Here is a 19,398-nt window from a genome sequence, read left to right on the forward strand (position 1 = left end):
GATTTTAAAAGGTCAGAACTGGGATTCTAATCCAGCACTCCCGACTCCCAGCCCAGTACTCTTGGCAGCAATACTGGGTTGCCCATTCAATCATTCACTCATTTTATTTATGTTGCTTACCTCAAGGAAAATTCATTTGACTTGAAAAGGGTCTGATGTTACTAATAATCTCCTTATTGGGAGATGCCGGGTTTATTTGAAATATGCTGGTGGGACTGGGGCTTGGGATGTCCAACTTCACGTGAACATATGGAAGCAGTATATTAACATTGACAAGGAATCGAAAAGAAGTTATTTCTTAAAAATAAAGATGAGATGAACTTGAAGAGATTGCCCTGAAAAGCATCCCATTTAACTGCCAAATCAGAAAACAGGAGAAAAATGACTTTTTTTTTTTAAGAAAGTTGTTTGTTTAATAACCATAACTCACATTTATATAGAATCACAAAATTTTAGACACTGAAGAGATATTGGCAGCCATTTAGTCCAGAGCATATTTCCCAAAGAATTCTCCTTATGATACATCCAACAATTGTTCCTTCCGGTCTCTGCTTGGTTTAATTGTATTTTCAGTCATGTCTGATTCTTTGTGACTCCCTTTTTTTGAGGGGGGAGGATTATTGGCAAGGATAATGGCGGGATTTGCCTTTTCCTTCTGCTGCTCATTTTACAATGAGGAAACTGAGAAAAATAGAGTTAAGTGACTTGCCCGGGGTCACATAGCTAGTACGTGTCTGGGGCCAGATTTGAACTCCTGGAGATGGGTCTTCCTGACTGCAGCCCCAGGACCCTGCCCCCTCCCCCCAGCTGCCTGGACATGGATCTCTAATGAGAGCCGGCTACCTCCTGGGGGTCCATCCCTCTTGTGAAGAGCACTCAGGATGTCAGGATAGAAGAGAGCTAGCCTCTGAATCAGGAAGCGTCCCCAATCCATGGCATGTCATCTACCCTCTAGTGCAAAGGGATAACCTGCCCTGGCAGAGTACCTCCACTATAAGAGCTCCCTGCGCTGAGGAGATGCTGGTCTGATCCAGTGCTGGGGGTCCGAGTGGAGAAGCAGGAAGGAGAAATGGGACTTTTAGAAAATGGATCTGGTGGTTCTGTGAAAGATGGGCTGGAAATGCAGCAGAAAGCCCAAGTATCTACTGACAAGTTCCTTGGATCTTTTACCTGCTTTCAGCACCATTGTATTTATTCACAAAATTAGGATCTGTTCCTTTCAAGAGAAATGTTTACATCTAAAATTTTTAAGGTTCTACTTCACTCTCTGAAACTTCCAGGAGAAAACCCTCTCTTCCTAACCCCCAACAATAATAACAACAGCTCACAACAGTGAAATACTTATATTTGGTTTCCTTGTGGATGCTGGTCTGAGCCCACAAAGTTTATGCAGAAGACACGGAAGGCCGGTTTGGGCTAGAAATAAGAATATTTTTCTGGCTGTTGTACTCCTCATCCCTTGGTGATGTCAAAGAAATAATGAATGCTTTCATGAAGTCGGAAGGCTGTGGCTTTCAATTTGAGCTTTAGCCATTTTAAGACTATATGGGAAAAGTGAACATTTTAGAAAAAAAATTAATATTAAAAATGTGATTCTTTTAAAAAATAATGGAACCAGCCACCTGAGAGAGTTTTTATAAAAAATACAGTTTAAAAAGTTGAAACATAGGATTTGAACACTTGTAAAGGCTATCTGGTCAAATGATGTCTGGCAGGCAATGACCCCCATCTTTCATGATCCCATGAAGCTTAATGACCTCATGTCAGATTTCTTCTTGTTTTCATTTCAGTGGGCACAGAAGTGACTGGAGAATAATTGTGTGTTGGGTCCATGGTTTGAAGGCAGAATACCCCGTTTCAGAAGGGCATTAAAAATGTCTTCCTTTTTATTTTGCATTTGGTCTCACAATCTTCATAGATAAATAGTTCTGGAATGAAAACAGAAACAAACAAAAATAACAATAGAATATCAGAAGCAGCAAAACTTGCAGAAGTAGCATATGATGGAGGCTATTTTGATATTGAAGAGACCTGATTTTGGCATCATGGGATATTCCCACTCTGATAATTCCCTCTAATAACACAAATTGCAATAGTTTATGATTTAACAGCTAATAAATTTGGGGGCATTATTAGAAATGCTTGGAATTTTAGTGAAATATCACAAAGCCAGTAAACGTCAAAGGTCATATCTGAACCTTTGCCATCCAGATTCCAGGCTCAGTATCTGTAAGTGATGGATCCCACCACTCAGAGAGAGAATGAAATGGAGGATGCAGAGATAACGTACCGGCAAAGAATAGAGGAGCACAGCCACGAACAGCAACAATACCAGCAGGATGAGCAAGCCGATGATGACCCATTTAAACCGACGCCACACGATGAATTTCATTGTCTTGCACGGGTTGGTGAACCAAAGGAACGAAGTTTCTGGTCGACTATATTTTGACAGAAGCAAAATGACTCACATGAACCCTGAGGGTTAATTAAGTACTTTCATCTCAGAATGGGAACGCTACTGTTCAACTAATAACTAATTCTATTCATGGAGCGAAGGTAACCTATTCTAATCTTAACAGACACATTACACATGGGAGCTTCTAATGATCCAGGAGACGGATGGAACTCTGCTTCCTTGACAAGGTAAAGAAAGGATAGAAGCAAAACAAGCCACTGGCCCTCCCAGCAAATTAATTAGAATGGCAGATAATTCATTCGATTTGGCAATTTGTCAACAAGAGTTTTCCAATTCTTAGGCAGGTTGGGATCCCATAAAGACAATTAAGAACAAAGAGAACCGCTTACTTTGGGGGCTCTAGCTTGGGGTTCATATTGGGCTCGTCCCTTCCTTTCCCAGCCGGTCTCTCATCAACCTCTTTCTCGTTGAGGACTTCCAGAGTCATCTCCACTTTACCCTTTAGTAAATCAAATCACATAATATCAGATGTTAAAAGCTATTTCACTGAAGCTGAAAACATGTTTTTTCCAACTGATTTTTATTTCTTTTAAAATGATCTTTAAATCAACTAAAATTTTCTTGTGGGAAGCCAATTCCTGTCTGCTTCTTGCATTCTTTCTTATCTACTCTTACCTGCTTTTCTTCCTGACTCCAAACACTCATCTCTTTTCCTTCTAACCACAGCTTCCTTTGTGGCTTTCTTATTTCCAAAATATGTGTGTGTTTTGACTTTTTATGGGATGGTCTAGTCAGAAGACAGAAGTATAGACCAGACTTAACTAGTTAAAGATACCCAAGAAGGAGTTTGGTCTTGTTTCTAACTAGCCATGGGAAAAAAAAAATTGTCTCGGAGTCTGTCTCTTTATTCATAAAATGAGATAGCTAGCACAAAGTTTCTTAAACCGTGGTTTGTGACTCCGTATGGAATCGTGTAACTGATGTGGGAGTTGCAAATTTATGATTTATTATCAGCAAATGTTTGATTTGTATACCTACATACCCAGGGTCATGTAAAAATTTCTCAGGCAAAAAGAGACTGAGTAGAAAAAGCTACAGCTATGTGAAAGATCTCTTATACCTCACTCAACTTGTGTGTCCAGGATTATAATATTATAATTAATAATTAGTAATGTTCAGTTGTTACAATCATGTCTCACATGTCATGACTCTCCTTTGGGGGGATTTGCTTGGCAAAGATACTGGATCACATTTCCTTTTCCAGGTCATTTAGCAGATAAGGAAACTGAGGCTAAGTAGTTGTAGAATCTCCCAGAGTCACATAGCTAGTTAAATGTCTAAGGATGAATTTGAACTCAAGTTTACCTGACTCAGGCTTGATTCTCTCTCCGCTACACTATTTAGCTGCTAAATAATCAGTAAAACAGCAGCTACATATTTATATGTAAAATATTCATACATAAGTGCATATGTATGTGTATATATATATATATATATATATATATATATATATATATGTATATACACACAAACATATATGTGGAACACCCTAGGTATGTATGGATGTATGCACGTGTGCATGTTTGTGTGTATGTGTACATATATAATGTTCCAAATAGAATATACAATAAATAGACTATATACAAATATATTAAATAAAATTTATATATATATATATATATATATGGATCTCGTGAGGTGATGTGTGTGTGTGCATTTAAACATTTTTGGAATACCTGTAGAACTTTTCTGACAGTTCTGAGACTAGAAGAATGGATTTTGTGATCCATTTCACTGGAATCACCAGTCCATTTATTAGGCAGTTTTCCAATGATGAAATCCTGTGACATTGTACTATGCTACATTTAACTCCTAACTTTTCATGCAGTCTAAAAGCTGGCACCAATCCTGTGACCTTTTATTGCTTTGATTTCCAAAAGCACTGGTTCCTCCCAGGTAAATATTTTCTTTTCTTCTGATTCACTATGACTCTGGGCCCCAAACCCCTTTATAAAGGACAGAAATATGAATAAAAAAATGGAACGAATTATTCCCAACCAAGAAATACTCATACAGTCATCACACGCGTGCCATCCTTTTCCGCATAGCATGGCCACCATCCTTTCATGGACTTCTGTTCAAAGAGTGAGGCTATTTTTGATTTGTGGGGGTTGATTGTCTTGTAGTCTGGAATCATGTCCAATTTGCACTTTTCTGATGACTTTGCAGGAATAATTGTGTTATGTAAATCAAGTTCCAGAAAGCCTAGAAGTAAAGCAAAACATGAAGAAGAAAAAGAAATTTAAAAGGCTTAACATTGTTTACAAATGAACTGCTGAGACATAGAGTTGAATCTTAAGAGGATGAAGGCAAAAGAAGATAATAGAACATGTAAATTTCTTGAGTTCTGTATAGATATGATGCAAAATGGGAGGTCTCATTGACTTAGCTGTCTATTAGTCAACTTGTCACCTAGAGAAGCATGGTTCTTACATTTCCAGGCATAGAAGCAATGATTTAGGTAGCGGTTGAACTGGTTGACCTCTAACGTCCTTAAGATTTTATGATTCTTTGCTTTATGAGTCTCAGACAAATGAACATCTGCAGACAAAAGCTCTATCGGGTTGAGTGCCCCTGGACTGGGCACGCAGTTTGTTTTGCCCTCTCAATGGAGAGGTCATTTGCCTGTGTGGGGGCATCTGCAGCTCGCCCCCAAAGAGACACCCAACCATAAATTCCTCCGAGTATTAGATTAAGAATGACTATTAACTACTCCAATTCCTACTAAGAATAAGAATATGCCTGTTTATCATAGGCAAAGATGTGTATTTTATACTCTGAAATAGGTACCTTTGGGTACCAGTTTTATAATGATTTTTCTTATGCTTGTCAACCCATCCATGGTGCCATGTCCCCCTCCCCCCCCTTTTTTTTAAGAGAAAAGAGCTGTCACCTTCAGTTGGACCTGTGACCCCATTGGGCAGTGTATGAAAATGTTTTCCTTTTTTAACTATTTTTTGAATTTCATAAAGAACAAAGCTTAGTTTGGTGAGCCCAGTATTCTTAAGTATACACTAGGGTGGAGTTTGGTAGTTATTTTATGTAATGACAACTCAAAACTTCCCCCTAATAAGCCTCTCACAGGTCTGAGAGACCGTGAGCAGCTGGAGGACTGACCTCAGCGTTAAAGATCTAGGTCCAAACCCAGCCTCTGACAGACACTGTGAAGCCACAGGTGAGTGGTTTAAACTCTCCAGGCCTCAATCAACTCAATAAGACGATGAGTTTCCCTTCTACATCCCTGGAGGAAGTTCCTATCCCAACATTTTCCTGCAATGATAAAATCACGTCTGGATTCCCCCCCAAAAAAAAAATTATCGATAACTCAGGGATTTGTATAAACCCTTTGTGAACCTATTTTCACTTTTCAGCTTGTCTGAGCTTCAGGATGACCGTGTCTGCGGCCTGTATTGCTCCGTAGTACTAGTACTACGTAACAGAAGTAGATGATAGTTATAATAGTGTTGTGGATACGGCGCTGGGCTGGGATTGAGGACACCTGAGCTCAAATCTAGCCTCAGACACCTACTAGCTCCATGGTTCTACACAAGTCACTTAACCTATCTTCAGTTTTCTCAACTGAAAAATGGAGATAATAGCACTTAGCTGGCAGGGCTATTGTGAAGATCCAATAAGAGAATATTTGTAAAAAGTGTTTGGTGTAGTGCCGGAGATGTGGTAAACGTTAAATAAATGCTTATTCCCTTAACCAAAAACACTTTAAAATATCTATGATGTCATTAATGTCACTCTTTATTAAGCAGATGATCTTGAGCCATGGTGGCCAAAAAAAAAAAAAAAAAGTCATTAGCTTTGTGAGTTTGAGCCTCCAGAACTGAGGTTAGATGACAATCTCAGAGTCTGGTTGTGCTGTGCTGTTCTACTTGGCAGACCTGGCAGAATTTGCTAAGTCCTGGCACGGCCTCTGAAAAGGCGTGTCTACCTTCATACAATCAGGAAATACCAGAGGAGAACACAAGTGAAAGTTGAAATTTAGTGCTTCCTCTGAATTGTGCTGAAAAGGCGGCACGGAGAGTGAAAAGTAGTTATTAGACTTTTACCGTGGCAGCCCTGTGGCAGAGTTAGTAGGACCTGGGGTCAGGAAGACCTGAATTCAAAATAGGCTTCAGATACTTATAAGCTATATGACTCTGGGCAAGTCACTTAATTCTGTTTCTTCATCTGTAAAATGAGCTGGGGAAGAAATGGCAACCCACTCCTGTATCTCTGGCAATAAAACCCAAATGAGGTCATGGAGAGTCAAACAAAACTGGAATGATTGAATAGTAATTCCTATGTGCCCAGCACTGTGTTAAGCATGGGGGATACAGTCCCTCTTTTCAGGGAGCCCACGTTACAACAGGCAGGGACAACTTATAAGACATACCCAAGTAGTCATCTAAAGAAAATTTGTCATTGTCCCATATCTGAATGATGAGTCTGGGAGGAACTCGAAATTCAGTCTGATCAATACTCCAGAAATGCTCCTAGGGTGAAAACATAGGCAGGAGTTAGAACCAAGAAACTTAAATCAAATATAATGAGCTACATGTACCTCCAATTTCATCTGTTCCCTTATAAAAGCACAAGTTCAGAGAACTACAGCTGGAAAAGACCTTGGTATCTGCTGGTAAAACCTCCTCCTTTCACTGATGGGAAAACTAAGGTCCAGAGAGTTGATGTAACTTGCACAGGATCACTAATCATAGGTAATCAGTGACAGAGCCAGGATTTGATTCCAAACCAGGATTTGGTTAGTCCAAAGCAGGGCCCTTTTCTTTCTTACCCTCCTTCACACTTAATGAGACACAGGACAATGTTCTTCCCTTTATTATAGAGGAAGACACCATTCTCTCATTATCTCCCTCTCTACCTCCATCAAGTATTCTAGGGCCAGCTCCTTAAACTGTGGGTTGTGATCCCATATGAAGTCACATAATTGAATGTTGGACTCACAAAATTATGATTTATTGCCAGTGTTTGATTTGTACACCTATATATCTGGGGGCCACATAAAAATTTCTCAGGTAAAAAGAGGTCACAAGTGGAAAAAGTTTGAAAAGCTGTGCTCTATATAACATCCAGGCTCCCAACCAGCTGAATTTTCCATTGCCTGGCTGCCCTCTATTTATTCTTTTTTCCTTCCCCCTTTCCTTAGGGTACAAACTACAGATTAGGGAAATAAAAGTCAGTTGGTCATTGTCCTTCATGCTGGAAGAAGACCAAAATGATGTCACCATGGAGTTAAAAGTTCCTGTCTCACAGAATCATCCAAGGTTAGACCTGGAAGGGTCCTGAGAAGACAGCATGGAGTAGTGACTCAAAGTCAGGGGTCCTGGGTTCAAATCCTGGTTCTCATGGATAAAAGCTTTCTACTTTGCTTCTTTTTAAAACATTTTTTAATAATATTTTTATTTTTCCAAATATATGCAAAGATAGTTTTTAACATTCATCTTTGAAAAATCTTGTGTTTTCATGTAAAATGTATGGGATTACCTTCATAGGGGGGAGGGAGTGGAGGGAGGGAGGGGATAATTTGGAAAAATGAATACAAGGGATAATATTATAAAAAAATAAATTAAAAAATAAATAAATTAAAAAAAAAGAAAAATCTTGTGTTTTAACAAAATTTGGTTCTGCACATATATATTGTACCTAGGATACACTATAACATATTTAATATGTATGGGAATGCCTGCCATCTAGGGGAGGGGGTGGAGGGAAGGAGGGGAAAAATTCGGAACAGAAGGGAATGCAAGGGATAATGTTGTAAAAAATTACCTATGTATATGTACTGTCAAAATGTTATAATTATAAAATTAATAAAAAAATTTAAAAAAAGAAAAATCTTGTGTTTTGAATTTTTTTCTCTCTCTCTCCTCCTCTCCCCAAGACAGCAAGTAATTTGATATAGGTTAAACATGTGTAATTCTTCTAAACATATTTCTGTATTTATCATGATGCATAAGAAAAGAAAAAACATGAGAAAAACAAACAAACAAACAAAAAATAACAACAAAGAAGGTGAAAATACTGTGCCTTAATCCACATTCAGTCTCCATAGTTCCCTCTCTGGATGTGGATGGCACTTCCCATCGCAAGTCTATTCTAATCTTGGTTGCTTTGGGTGTTTTCTGTGCAAAACCTTTTGAATTTAATATAATCAAAGTTATCCATTTTATATCTCATTATATACTCTCTATCTCTATTTGGTCCTAAATTCTCTCCTTCTCCATAGATCTGACAAGATCTTCCTTGCTCTCTTAATTTACTCATGGTATCACCCTTTATATCTAAATCATGTATCCATTTTGACCTTATCTTGGTACAGAGTGTAAGATGGTGTTCTATACCTACTTTGGCATACAGTTACAGCTATACCTAGCAATATTTTTTTCCTACTTTTTACAACATTTTTGGTCAAATAGTGAGTTCTTACTCCAAAAGCTGGGATCTTTTGGTTTATCAAACACTAGATTATTATGATTATTCAGCATTGTCTTGTGTACCTTACCTATTTCATTGGTCCACTAGTACTAGATGGTTTTGATGATTACTACTTGTAATACAATTACATCTTCCTACACATTTTTCCCTTATTAATTTCCTTGATGTTCTTGACCTGTTGTTCTTCTAGATGAATTTTGTTATTAATTTTTCTAGTTTTATAAAGCAAGTTTTTGGTAGTTTGATTAGTATGGCACTGGCCTAAGGTAATGTAGGCAGTAAAAAGTGGAACTAGGCACTGTCAGAACCCAGATCCCCAAACTATTATAAAAAAGGAAGAGCTTGAACTAACGATACCACCTTTAAGGTTCCTTTACAGATTGAAATGCTATGATTCTCTGGTCTCAAAGAGCCTTCCTTGTTACTTAAGTTACTTAAGTCACAAAGTCCTTTCTCAATAAATTGTGGCATGTTTTCAAACTTACTTTTTTAGAAACAATACAGAGTTGTTCAGCAGGCAGATATTCAAAAGGGAAAACAAATCTCCAGTTAAAATTCCCTTCACCATCCAGTGATCTATAATGGACATCTGTCTTCTGCTTATTTTCTTCATTTCCAGGAATCCAGCTGAAAGTAATGAGCAAAAAGATTATAACTGCTGAAGGAAACTGCTGCATATTTTAACTATAGTTACACAATAGAAGACTGGAATTTGTACACAAAATCGAAATAACTAGTATGCTACTGAATTAGCAGTGAAAAAAAAAAGCAATGGAAGTATAGGAGTATTTGACAGAAACTACATATTATTTTCACATGCTTCACATACTACTTAGGGGCCATAGTCAGTCAACAAGTCAACAAGCATTTATTAAGAGCCTACTATGTACCAGGCACTGTGCTAAGCTGAGAATACAAAGAAAAGCAAAAAATAATCCTTGCTTTGAAGAAGTTTACAGAGTAATAGATTAGCCATTTAATCTGAGTGATCCCAAATAATTCTCCAGGGTTCCAGATGATTTGCCAATTTCTTCAGTGGAAGGAATTTCCTCAGCAGATGGATCCTTCACATATTACATGACAAGTCTCCTCCCCTTCCTCAAATTCTAAATCATATTTTTCTGTACAGATATTCTATTTATCTGTATCCCAACACCCAAGATTGCCAATTCCTTGACAAATGGGACTATGTCTTATTTATCATTGGATCTTCCCTACAGTCTAGCACAGCAGTTAGTCAATAAACATTTATTAAGTATCTATACTTTGTGCAACTGAGGTCCAAATCAAACCACAGAGTAAAATATTTGCTGACTATATTCAAAATAAGTGAAAAAGTCACCAAATAAAAATGATAAATCTTGTTTAAGATCTTAGAATGCTAAAAGTTCTTGGTCACAAATTAAAGCTGAGTTTATACTCTCTTTTGTCTCTCCTCTCATTTTATTTGTCTTCTAATAACAAAAACAAGGGAGGCGGTATGGGTAAATACAGAGTGTTGGATTTGCCTTCAGGAAAATGGGTTCTAATACGTCCTCAGTCACTATTTACTAAATCTCAAGCAACTGTGATTCTTGGCTCCCGGGTACAGCAGCATGTGCTCTGTCTGGCAGTTCTCTCTCAGTAGACATTGGTTTAGGGCGGTTGGCTTGGTGGGACAACGGAGAGAGCTCTGGTCCTGGAACCGGGAATATCTGAGCTTCAAACCCAGCCTCAGAGGCTGCCTTGCTGTGTGAAGCTGGTTTTGTTGTTGTGTCTCTGTGATCCTTTTTGGGATACTGGAGGAGTTGCCATTTTCTCATTTTACAGATGAGGAAACAGAGGCAACCAGGGTTAAGTGACTTGCCCAGGGTCACCCAGCTAGGCCAGATCTGGACTCTGTTCTTCCTGACTCCAGGCCTAGTCCTCCATCCACCAGCCACTTGGCTGCCCACAACAATTAAGTTGTGTGAACTTGGGCAAGTCATTTAACCTCTGCCTCAGTTTCCTCACACTGTTAAGATAATAATAGCACCTGCCTGCCAAGGCTGTTGTGAAGATTAGCCCAGTGCCTGGCCCAATGTAGACACTTAACATATTTTTACTTCCTTTCTATCTCTTCCCAATAGGGAAAACAAAAGGCACTTAGTGTGGAAGTGTCATTTATATCTATGAAATGTTTTCCAAGAGATTTCCAGGTCACTTACCCTTTCACGTAGATGTCACTCATTTCTTCTCCTGTGATACTTTTCTCATCCAGGATGACATCTTTAGTGTTCCAGATGATCACACGCAAGACATACCTAAGAGAAAAACATTTTTAAAGGAATTTTCTCATTTGTGTTCAATTAGACACCACAGCCTCCAAGTTACCCTAAAACTGACTAGGAATTACTTACTTTTTGGCTTTCCGAGGAGTGATATTGAAAGGAGGGCCTGGTGGCCCCAAACTTTTAGGGAAAACATCCACCCACATCTGAAGTTTCCCCTGTGTCATTCAAAAGGAGAAAAATAATTATTGTTATGCATTTTTTTTAAATCAGAGAAGGTCTGGTCAGAACAATTTTATTTATCTTTTTGTATTACTGTGGACAAATTCCTTTGGCCCTCAGAATTGTTTTTCTACAGGGGATATTTTAAAATGGAACAAAAGAGCAAGCAAGTGGTCGTGTCATTGGCCCAATATTATTCTGGAACTACCATTCATTTTTGGCTCCAGTTCTAGGACATCATTAGTACATCACATCTGCCTGCCTGCTTCCCACCCAGAATCCTCTCTTCTCATAGATACAAAACCAGTCATGTGGACACAGACCTCCCATGACTATGGATGCTGTATGGTGCAGTACTGGCCACCATTCAAGGATGGAGATATTCTCTGTACCTGTGAAATATTTGGCTGAAAGGTGCTGTACAAAGTCCGTGTTTCCACATGTTCAGGCACTTGTCCCTGAGTCCGAAGGATATATAGAGCAAGACGCTCCTCTGGGGGCCCCAAGTGTTGATGCACATTTTTGTTGGCCTCTGTAATTGAGACCGCCATCAAAACAGGGAGTCAACCAAGTCATCCCAGAAAGTTTCATTGCCATTTCACCAAGCAGCTTGAGTTAATTAGTGTTAAATTAAAGATTAAGAGGAAGTTGACACGTAAGAATCTTTAATTTAAGAAAAATTCATAAACATGGTAAAAGACTCTGCTGTTTCCTAAGCATGGTGAGGAAGACAACCTGTCCACAAATTCGGAATGCCCCCATCTGAAACCATCCAAACCATCTCAAAAGGGAGACTGCCAGAGCTTTTCCCAGGGTACCAAAGTCTTGAGAAGGGAGTCACTCTCTCTTCACTATTAGAGTTGTGTTACTGTTATATCCTCCGGGGACCCTCTTATCCCCACTATCATATCCTCTATGTATTTCATCACTCTGGGGCTTGGGATTCAGGGAATAATGGATATGCCCAAAGGGATAAGACAAGAATTTCTGGCGGAAAAGTTTCCCCTTTCCCTATAATCCTAGGGACTCATTCTATGGTATTCCGGCCACTCAGAGAAGATGCTTGGGGTTTCTGTTTTTCATTTTACTGGGAAACTTCCTAAGAAATTTCCATCTTTCTACTTTACCCACAAAGCCCTGGGTCTACGGGTCTGAAACACTGACTTCAATAAATTTATGCTGGGCACTGGAATTCCTAGTTTCAGCTCAGGAATTGTTTCCTGTGAATCTTTGGGACTTTCAGCACTTAGCCAGGTGTAAAATACACCATAATTTAAATCCAATTCACAATACATTCCCTGAGCTTCTAAGATGATGAAAAGATATGACAAGGAGAAGATTTCCCTATTAGAATATAATTATCAAGCTAGTGAGGAGAGAGACTCTATACACAAAGAGACCAGGACAGAAAACTAAAAAGATCTAAATAAACAAATAAAATGTCAAAAATAAAAGAAAAGAAAAAAGGAAAAGACAATGTGCCATATACTTAAAATATCACATAATTATAAGTCAGATTTCATTCCGGCCAAATGGCCACATATTTAGATTCTTAGCTTGTGTTCTAATCCTTCATGAAAATATCAGCGAAAGGCCACTTTGCTAGTCTTTGAGCAACCCACAGCATTAACTTACCAAATTCTTCCAAGCTGTATTCTCGCCCTCCATATCGAAGCCTATGTCCATCTTCAGAAAGAATAGGCGGTGGGAAGCCTTTATACTTGGCTACATTGCTTAACAGTTGTGTTGGTCTTAGTTGATCTCGCCAAGTATTGACTCCAGAACTGTTGAACAATACAATCCATCCAAGGATTAACATTTGATACTTAAATATTTCCTAAACTTACCACTATTTAATTATCTGCAATGGCAATAATAAATATTAGTATTTGTATCACTTTTTAGCACTTGCAAAGCACTTTACAATGTTATTATTGTATTTGATCCTCACCAACCTCAGGAGATAAGAGCTATTATTATTTCCATCTGTAAGTTAGGAAACTGAGGCTGATAAAAGTTGTGACCTGCCCAGCATCACACAACAAAGTGTCTGAGGCAGAGTTTGAATCCAGGACTTCTTGACTTCAGGTCCATCATGTTATCCAATTCACCACCAAGCTGTCTCAATAGCAGAACTGTGAGACTGTTTTTATACATGGAAACTGTGAAAAAGGTAGACTACATAATTAAATAAAGGTATGTGGTATGGGAAGTCCCCTTAACATTCCCAAAGACCACAACTTTTTCCTTACTTAACAGATAGACTTAGGATGGTTGATCCCTGGAGAGTTTAGTCATTTGCCCTTAGACTGACAGCTAAATGTCCTACACAGGTTTTGACCCTAAGTTCAAAAGTATATCAACTATGTCATGCTGCATCTTAAGAATCTAAAATGGTCATTGCAACTTGAAAGCTGTTCTGTAATTCTTCAGCCTCCAATGACTTCCAAAAATTCATCTGTTCAGATTAAAAGATAAAATTCTCCTCCTTGTTATATTAAAAATTCACAACTTTCACAAGCTGGAACTTATGAAATAATGATTGATATATTTGGAAAGAATTCTGCTAAAATACTCCAACCACAGTGATGTCCCAACTCAGTCAGACAATGACTCAGGAAAGGATTGTAGGACTATTGTAAGTCCTTTTGTGCTCTAAGTGTACTTTATAAAACCAAAGTGCTTCATGGTTATGAAACTTACATGCAATACTGCTCTGCTATGCCACAATTGGACCCAAATCGGGAAAGGAAGCGATTTTCTAGATCTATAATAGTTTCTCCGACTTTTTCATCACGAGTAAGAGTATCATAATCATAGACAGAAATTTTCAGGTCTTTTTCTTGAGGTAAGAAGCAGTTCAGCTCATACATCCTAAAAGAGCAAATAATGCATGGTCAATATTTGCCTGCCAGGCATTTTGTAGAACACTTAGTAAACATTATTAAGCATCTACTATGGGCCAAGCTAAATACTAGGGATACAAAAAAAAAAAAGGTAAAAAAGCAGTTCTTGCCCTCAAGAAGCTCAGAGTGGTACTTCTATAGTGACTGATGGAGAATGCTAAAGCTAAAATGTTATTGTATTAATCCACCAATAGTATAGCACAAAGTGAAACAAAGTCAGCAAGAAGCAGGATTTATTAATTCCCAAATTTAAAGAAATCTTACATTACCTTCCAAAAATTGGGTTGAGTGTATTTGGAATGTAGTGGTCTCGATCTTCAATGACTTTTTTAGCCAGGGATATTTTTATATAAGGATCACACTGTTGCGAAAAATAAATGAGATGTTATTGGATGGTACCATGCTATTTAATATTTTATATTAATTTTGCTGGTATGATCAGTTATTCTGCTTATCTACATAATACTAGAAGAGCTGATTTAAAATAGAAATAATCAACTGGTTGTTTTGTCTATACAGTATTCAAAAAAAGATTTGACTAATGTTTTGGCTGAATTATCTTAATGTCTTGGTACCATGCTGAAACATGGGGGTCACTCCTTTATCTTTCAAGGAGCTCTGGGTAGTGGAAAAAACATTAGACAGTAGTTAAGAGAGCTGAGTTCTAGTTCTTGCTCTGTCTCTAATTAGCCATGTAAATTAGTTCAATAATTTGTCCTATTTCTCTGGGGACCAGTTTCCTCATTTATAAAAGGAAGGGCCAGACTAGATGAAACCATAATTAGAGTAAGAAAATCAGGAGTCTGGCCTTGGGCATTAAATCAGGAGGGAGGAGATTGTGCTTTATTCCCTCAGTGATACAGAGCCTGGCATCCCGGTGCTCCAAGCGTCCAAGCTCCAAGGCTTAGGACAGTGCCTGCGAAAGATTTCCTAGTTATGGCTCTGAGATTAGATGAACTCTAAGGCTCGTCTGGCTCAGATCTTGTAGGATTCTAGAATCAGCCTTGGTGTATAAATGATGTTGCTCTAGTACCTTTCCTCTTAGAAATAGAAGACACCATGAAAGAAAAGACAAACTATTTTATTAAAGTTACTGTACTTTTCTTTATCCAAAATGACTTCTTGATATTTTCAAAATGAAAGTCTCACCAGGCCATTGTTATCCTGAGGCTGGAGATCCAGGCCTCGAATGATATAAATCCTCACTATGCATTCCTGGGGGATGCTATCAGGTAATTCCCGAAACTGCTTGGGAGGAGCAGGCACGGTGGGGTCATCAGGCAGAGGATAGATCCTAAAGGAGCCCTGGAATACACAAACGGAGAACACAAGATCAGAGCTGGCAATGCAACCAGTACGACATTTAGGCCATGCTGGTTCATCTCCTGAGAAAGTCTGAAGTCACAGTCATGAGAAAATTATAGATGTGGCAGGCTTTGTTAGGGATCATCATTTAGGGTATCATCAGAAGATGCTTACATTTGGAAGGAAAGGGAAGATTGGATCTATCATTTCATTTGGTAGGGAGCTCTCAATGAGGGAAATTCCCAGAATCAGGTCTGCCTCTGTTCTACAATTTTATAGTCTAAGTATTGCTTGGGTATTTGAGTAAGGAACTCACCCAGGGTCACACAGTCAGTATGTATCAGAGACATGACTTTGGCTGCAGAAGCTCCCTTGTATGTACTCAAATAAGAAGGGCTTATAATTATTACTATTATTATTGAAGCAGCTAGGAAGTGACCATGGTCTTATGATCCAGTTTACTATTGAGAAAGAGCTACCATCCTAAATTTACTTTGGAATCATGATGAAAAATAAGAATTGTTCTAATTGAAAGCATGATGGAAAAGTCAGTAAAAGGCCATTCAGTTCAAGAGGTAAAAGGATTATTCTGTGCAAATATAGAAAGGGAGGATAAACAAAGAGAAAGCAAGGGAACATAGTAAGAGTAACATATACTATTTTAGATAGTTTTAAAAATTGGAATTAATTTTAAAAATTTAAATAATTGTAGACAGATGCTTTTGTTATTTAAAAGGCATAAAATAATTTTTTAAATGTCACTTACATTAAAGTTGCTCTTTTCAATATCCTTGGCTCAGAGCCAGACTTTAGTTCTGGTTCAAACCCATCTGTCAGCCCAGCCGCTTAAATAGCTTACTGCAAAGTCACTGGCAGTGACCCAATCAAACTTGTGAAAAGCCCTTGAAAATTGTAGATTTTATTCAGCTGACATTACATCTAGTTCACACAGGGGTCAGTTATTAAATAAAATGTCCTGACAACTCTACACAAAGGAGACATTAGTTACAGAAGCACTCAGGTGTCCCAAAGCATTTAAGGTATTTTCTTCTGAATCAAAAAGGAAAAAGGGAGCCTTAAAGTTAGCTAACATTGTACCCAAAGAGGATCAGTTTAACCATTCTGCTTACCTTAAACTCTCCTACCACTGAAGGATCATCATTCTCTTCAGACTTCCCTCTGTACAGCTTAAAGGTATCCGAGAAGTCTGTCAGACCCTTAAACTCTGGTACATTCTCTAGTTCACAATTATATACCTGAAAAGTAACCAACAACCAATTAGTTGTTCAAAGAAAACCATACTGATTCAGTGTGTAGAGCCTTTTCTCTCAACAGTGCCCTGAAAAGTTTTAGAAGAGTGGGACCCTCCATCCTCCGGGACCCCACTCTTTGGCACCCACAAACCAGCACACTGGCATACTCGCTATCCCTGCTGCCTGTTAAACCCACTGACTTTGATATTCTGGCTCAAACGTCCAACATGGAACTCATCATCTTCCTCTTAAATGTGTCCCAGCTTTCTGACTGCGTTCTCTGCCAAGGTGCCCCCATTCTGCCCAGACCCTGGATGCCATTTATCCTCCGTTGCTTGCGTTCCTGGCCAGACGCACAGGTATTCTCTTCATTTTGACGGAGCCACCTGCCCATCTCTGTTAGACCCAGGTGTGATCCCTCAATCCCCAAGCTGTTCAGGCAAGCGCCATCCCCAAGTTACCTTTAGTCTGGCATATCCCTTCTGAATGTACTCTCCACATTTTTCAGGTTCTCCAATGGAAGCATAAAATTTGCTCCACCAATCAACAACTTCTTCCTCCTAAAAATAATCCCCACAAAGTGGAAAAGCTTGAATGGTAATTCGGGTTTCTAATGCATACCCTAAGCTTCTTTTAAAACAAATTCTGAGAATATATGACTAGATTTTGAGATTTCAGCAGAGGCATTCTAGCCACCAAGGCAGATCAAAGCATGTTTATCAATATTATTACACATTACAAAGCGCCTCAAAAGTTTCAAAGTGTTTTACATACCTTATCTCATTTAATCTATATAACCATCCTGTGAAGTAGGTGGCATTATTATCCCCATTTTATGGATAAAATACTGAGGCTCAGAGAGGTTGTGATTTACCCAGAATCACACAGCTAGTAATTGCTGAAGGCAGAATTTGAACCCCGATCTTCTTAACTCTAAGACTACACCATCTTGTACAAATCATAAATGGACATTTACAAACTTGGAGTTTCAGTTAAAAAGATATCATTTAGGATATGCCTACATGTGTTGTGGCTGAACCACAAAAGGGACTTCTAATTATTGATCATAGCCAGTGCTCTGTTGGGGGCAATTTTAGTGCCTCCAATACCCAGTCAACTGTCTTGTTCAGATTGGATCACATTCACCATGTTTGTTTGTTTTTCTAATTTTTCATCCTTTGATATTTCATAGAGTCAGAGACTTAGAAGTAGAACATATTAAGTTTTTTTATTAATTTTTATAATCATAACTTATGCATAGGTAAATTTTTTTTTACAACATTATCCCTTGTACTCCCTTCTGTTCCGAATTTTCCCCCTCCTTCTCTCCACCCCCTCCCCTAGATGGCAGGCATTCCCATACATATTAAATATTAAACATATTAATTTAAACACAAAGTTCAGCTTTGCTTCTACAGAATAGGATGAAAAATGCCATTTTTCTCAGTGGATGGAGAAGGCACCCGGTGGGGAATGTCATGTATCATCAGATGTGGCTGCTTTTTTAAGAGTTATTTTTCTTTGCTGTCTTGGAAACATATCAAAGAATGACTGTATTTAGAGTTCTTAAGTCTTTCAAAGTTGTGGTAGCTTTTTGTTTTGTTTTGTTTTCAATAATAGTCTTATTGCATAAATGATTATTCTATCCATCTCCTGGTGGGGAGGTGATGGACTAAATAAGCAGCAGCATGTTTTGGACAAGCCCAGTGAGGGAATTTGTTTTGTCTGATTGTGTATATTTATTAACAAAGATTTTGTTTTTTTTTCACTAGTGGGCGGAAGAGAAAAGAAATGATCTAATTTTTTTTATTTTAATTTGAACATAGATGACTGCAATTTTTTTCAAAAGTATAAAAATCATTGTAAAGAACAACTAAAAAAGAAATGACAGTTCCCCAATGGACCTATCCATTGCTCAATTTCCCCTATTGAGGGAAGTACCACATGGGGTGATGTTGCTGAGTGCAACTTGCCTCTCAGCATCTGTGACTGTTGGGAAATAACAAGAACAGAGTGCCCAGGATAGAGAATTTCACATTTGTGTGTGGTCCATGACCTGCATGACCCAGTCCCTGATTTAAAAGTTCTTCCATCACATACCAACTACAAACAGACACTAGATGCTAAAGAATATGGCAGAGGTAGGTAAGAATTACCTTTTCAGTTAGCTGATCACAGATACGTGTGCAACAGCAGGAGAGTGATCCACACAAATGACATGAGGATGAAGATATGAAGAGCATTGGATTAAAAAAAAAGGAAACATTTACTTGTCATTCAGGTTTACCATTTCCAGCATATCTGAAGGGATTCTTTTGAATCATTTTACCTTAAATGATCTCAGAATGTAGCACCTTATTTTCTGCCACACTAGAAATTAGATCAGAATTATTCCCCTATTGAAATGAAAAGTTTATAGGAATATGTGTCAAGTTTTAATGGAATTATGCAGTTTTAAAGCACCTGCCCACACAATGAGCCTATAATGAAAGAAAAAGGCCTCCTTTTCCTTTGACCCTATCCCGAACCCTTTGAGTCTG

General features: G+C 38.3%; 1 protein-coding gene across 2 annotated transcripts in view; it reads right to left on the minus strand.

Annotated features, from left to right (window-relative positions):
* Positions 1-386: 386 nt before the first annotated feature.
* Positions 387-19,398, minus strand: part of MYOF (myoferlin) — a 151,313-nt gene continuing 132,301 nt past the window's right edge. For both annotated transcript variants that reach the window (XM_074295890.1, XM_074295889.1), the window contains 16 exons: positions 19,015-19,026; positions 17,320-17,418; positions 16,736-16,861; positions 15,450-15,605; positions 14,570-14,661; positions 14,098-14,268; positions 13,030-13,178; positions 11,787-11,926; positions 11,302-11,390; positions 11,110-11,205; positions 9,409-9,550; positions 6,864-6,963; positions 4,491-4,681; positions 2,806-2,915; positions 2,291-2,438; positions 387-1,928 (listed from right to left, as the gene is read on the minus strand). In XM_074295890.1, the coding sequence (XP_074151991.1) occupies positions 1,887-1,928; positions 2,291-2,438; positions 2,806-2,915; positions 4,491-4,681; positions 6,864-6,963; positions 9,409-9,550; positions 11,110-11,205; positions 11,302-11,390; positions 11,787-11,926; positions 13,030-13,178; positions 14,098-14,268; positions 14,570-14,661; positions 15,450-15,605; positions 16,736-16,861; positions 17,320-17,418; positions 19,015-19,026 (1,863 nt within the window). In that variant the 3' untranslated portion in view covers positions 387-1,886. The remainder of the gene's footprint in view (positions 1,929-2,290; positions 2,439-2,805; positions 2,916-4,490; positions 4,682-6,863; positions 6,964-9,408; positions 9,551-11,109; positions 11,206-11,301; positions 11,391-11,786; positions 11,927-13,029; positions 13,179-14,097; positions 14,269-14,569; positions 14,662-15,449; positions 15,606-16,735; positions 16,862-17,319; positions 17,419-19,014; positions 19,027-19,398) is intronic.

The sequence above is a fragment of the Sminthopsis crassicaudata genome, chromosome 2, assembly GCF_048593235.1.
Source record: "Sminthopsis crassicaudata isolate SCR6 chromosome 2, ASM4859323v1, whole genome shotgun sequence".
NCBI classification, from domain to species: domain Eukaryota; kingdom Metazoa; phylum Chordata; class Mammalia; order Dasyuromorphia; family Dasyuridae; genus Sminthopsis; species Sminthopsis crassicaudata.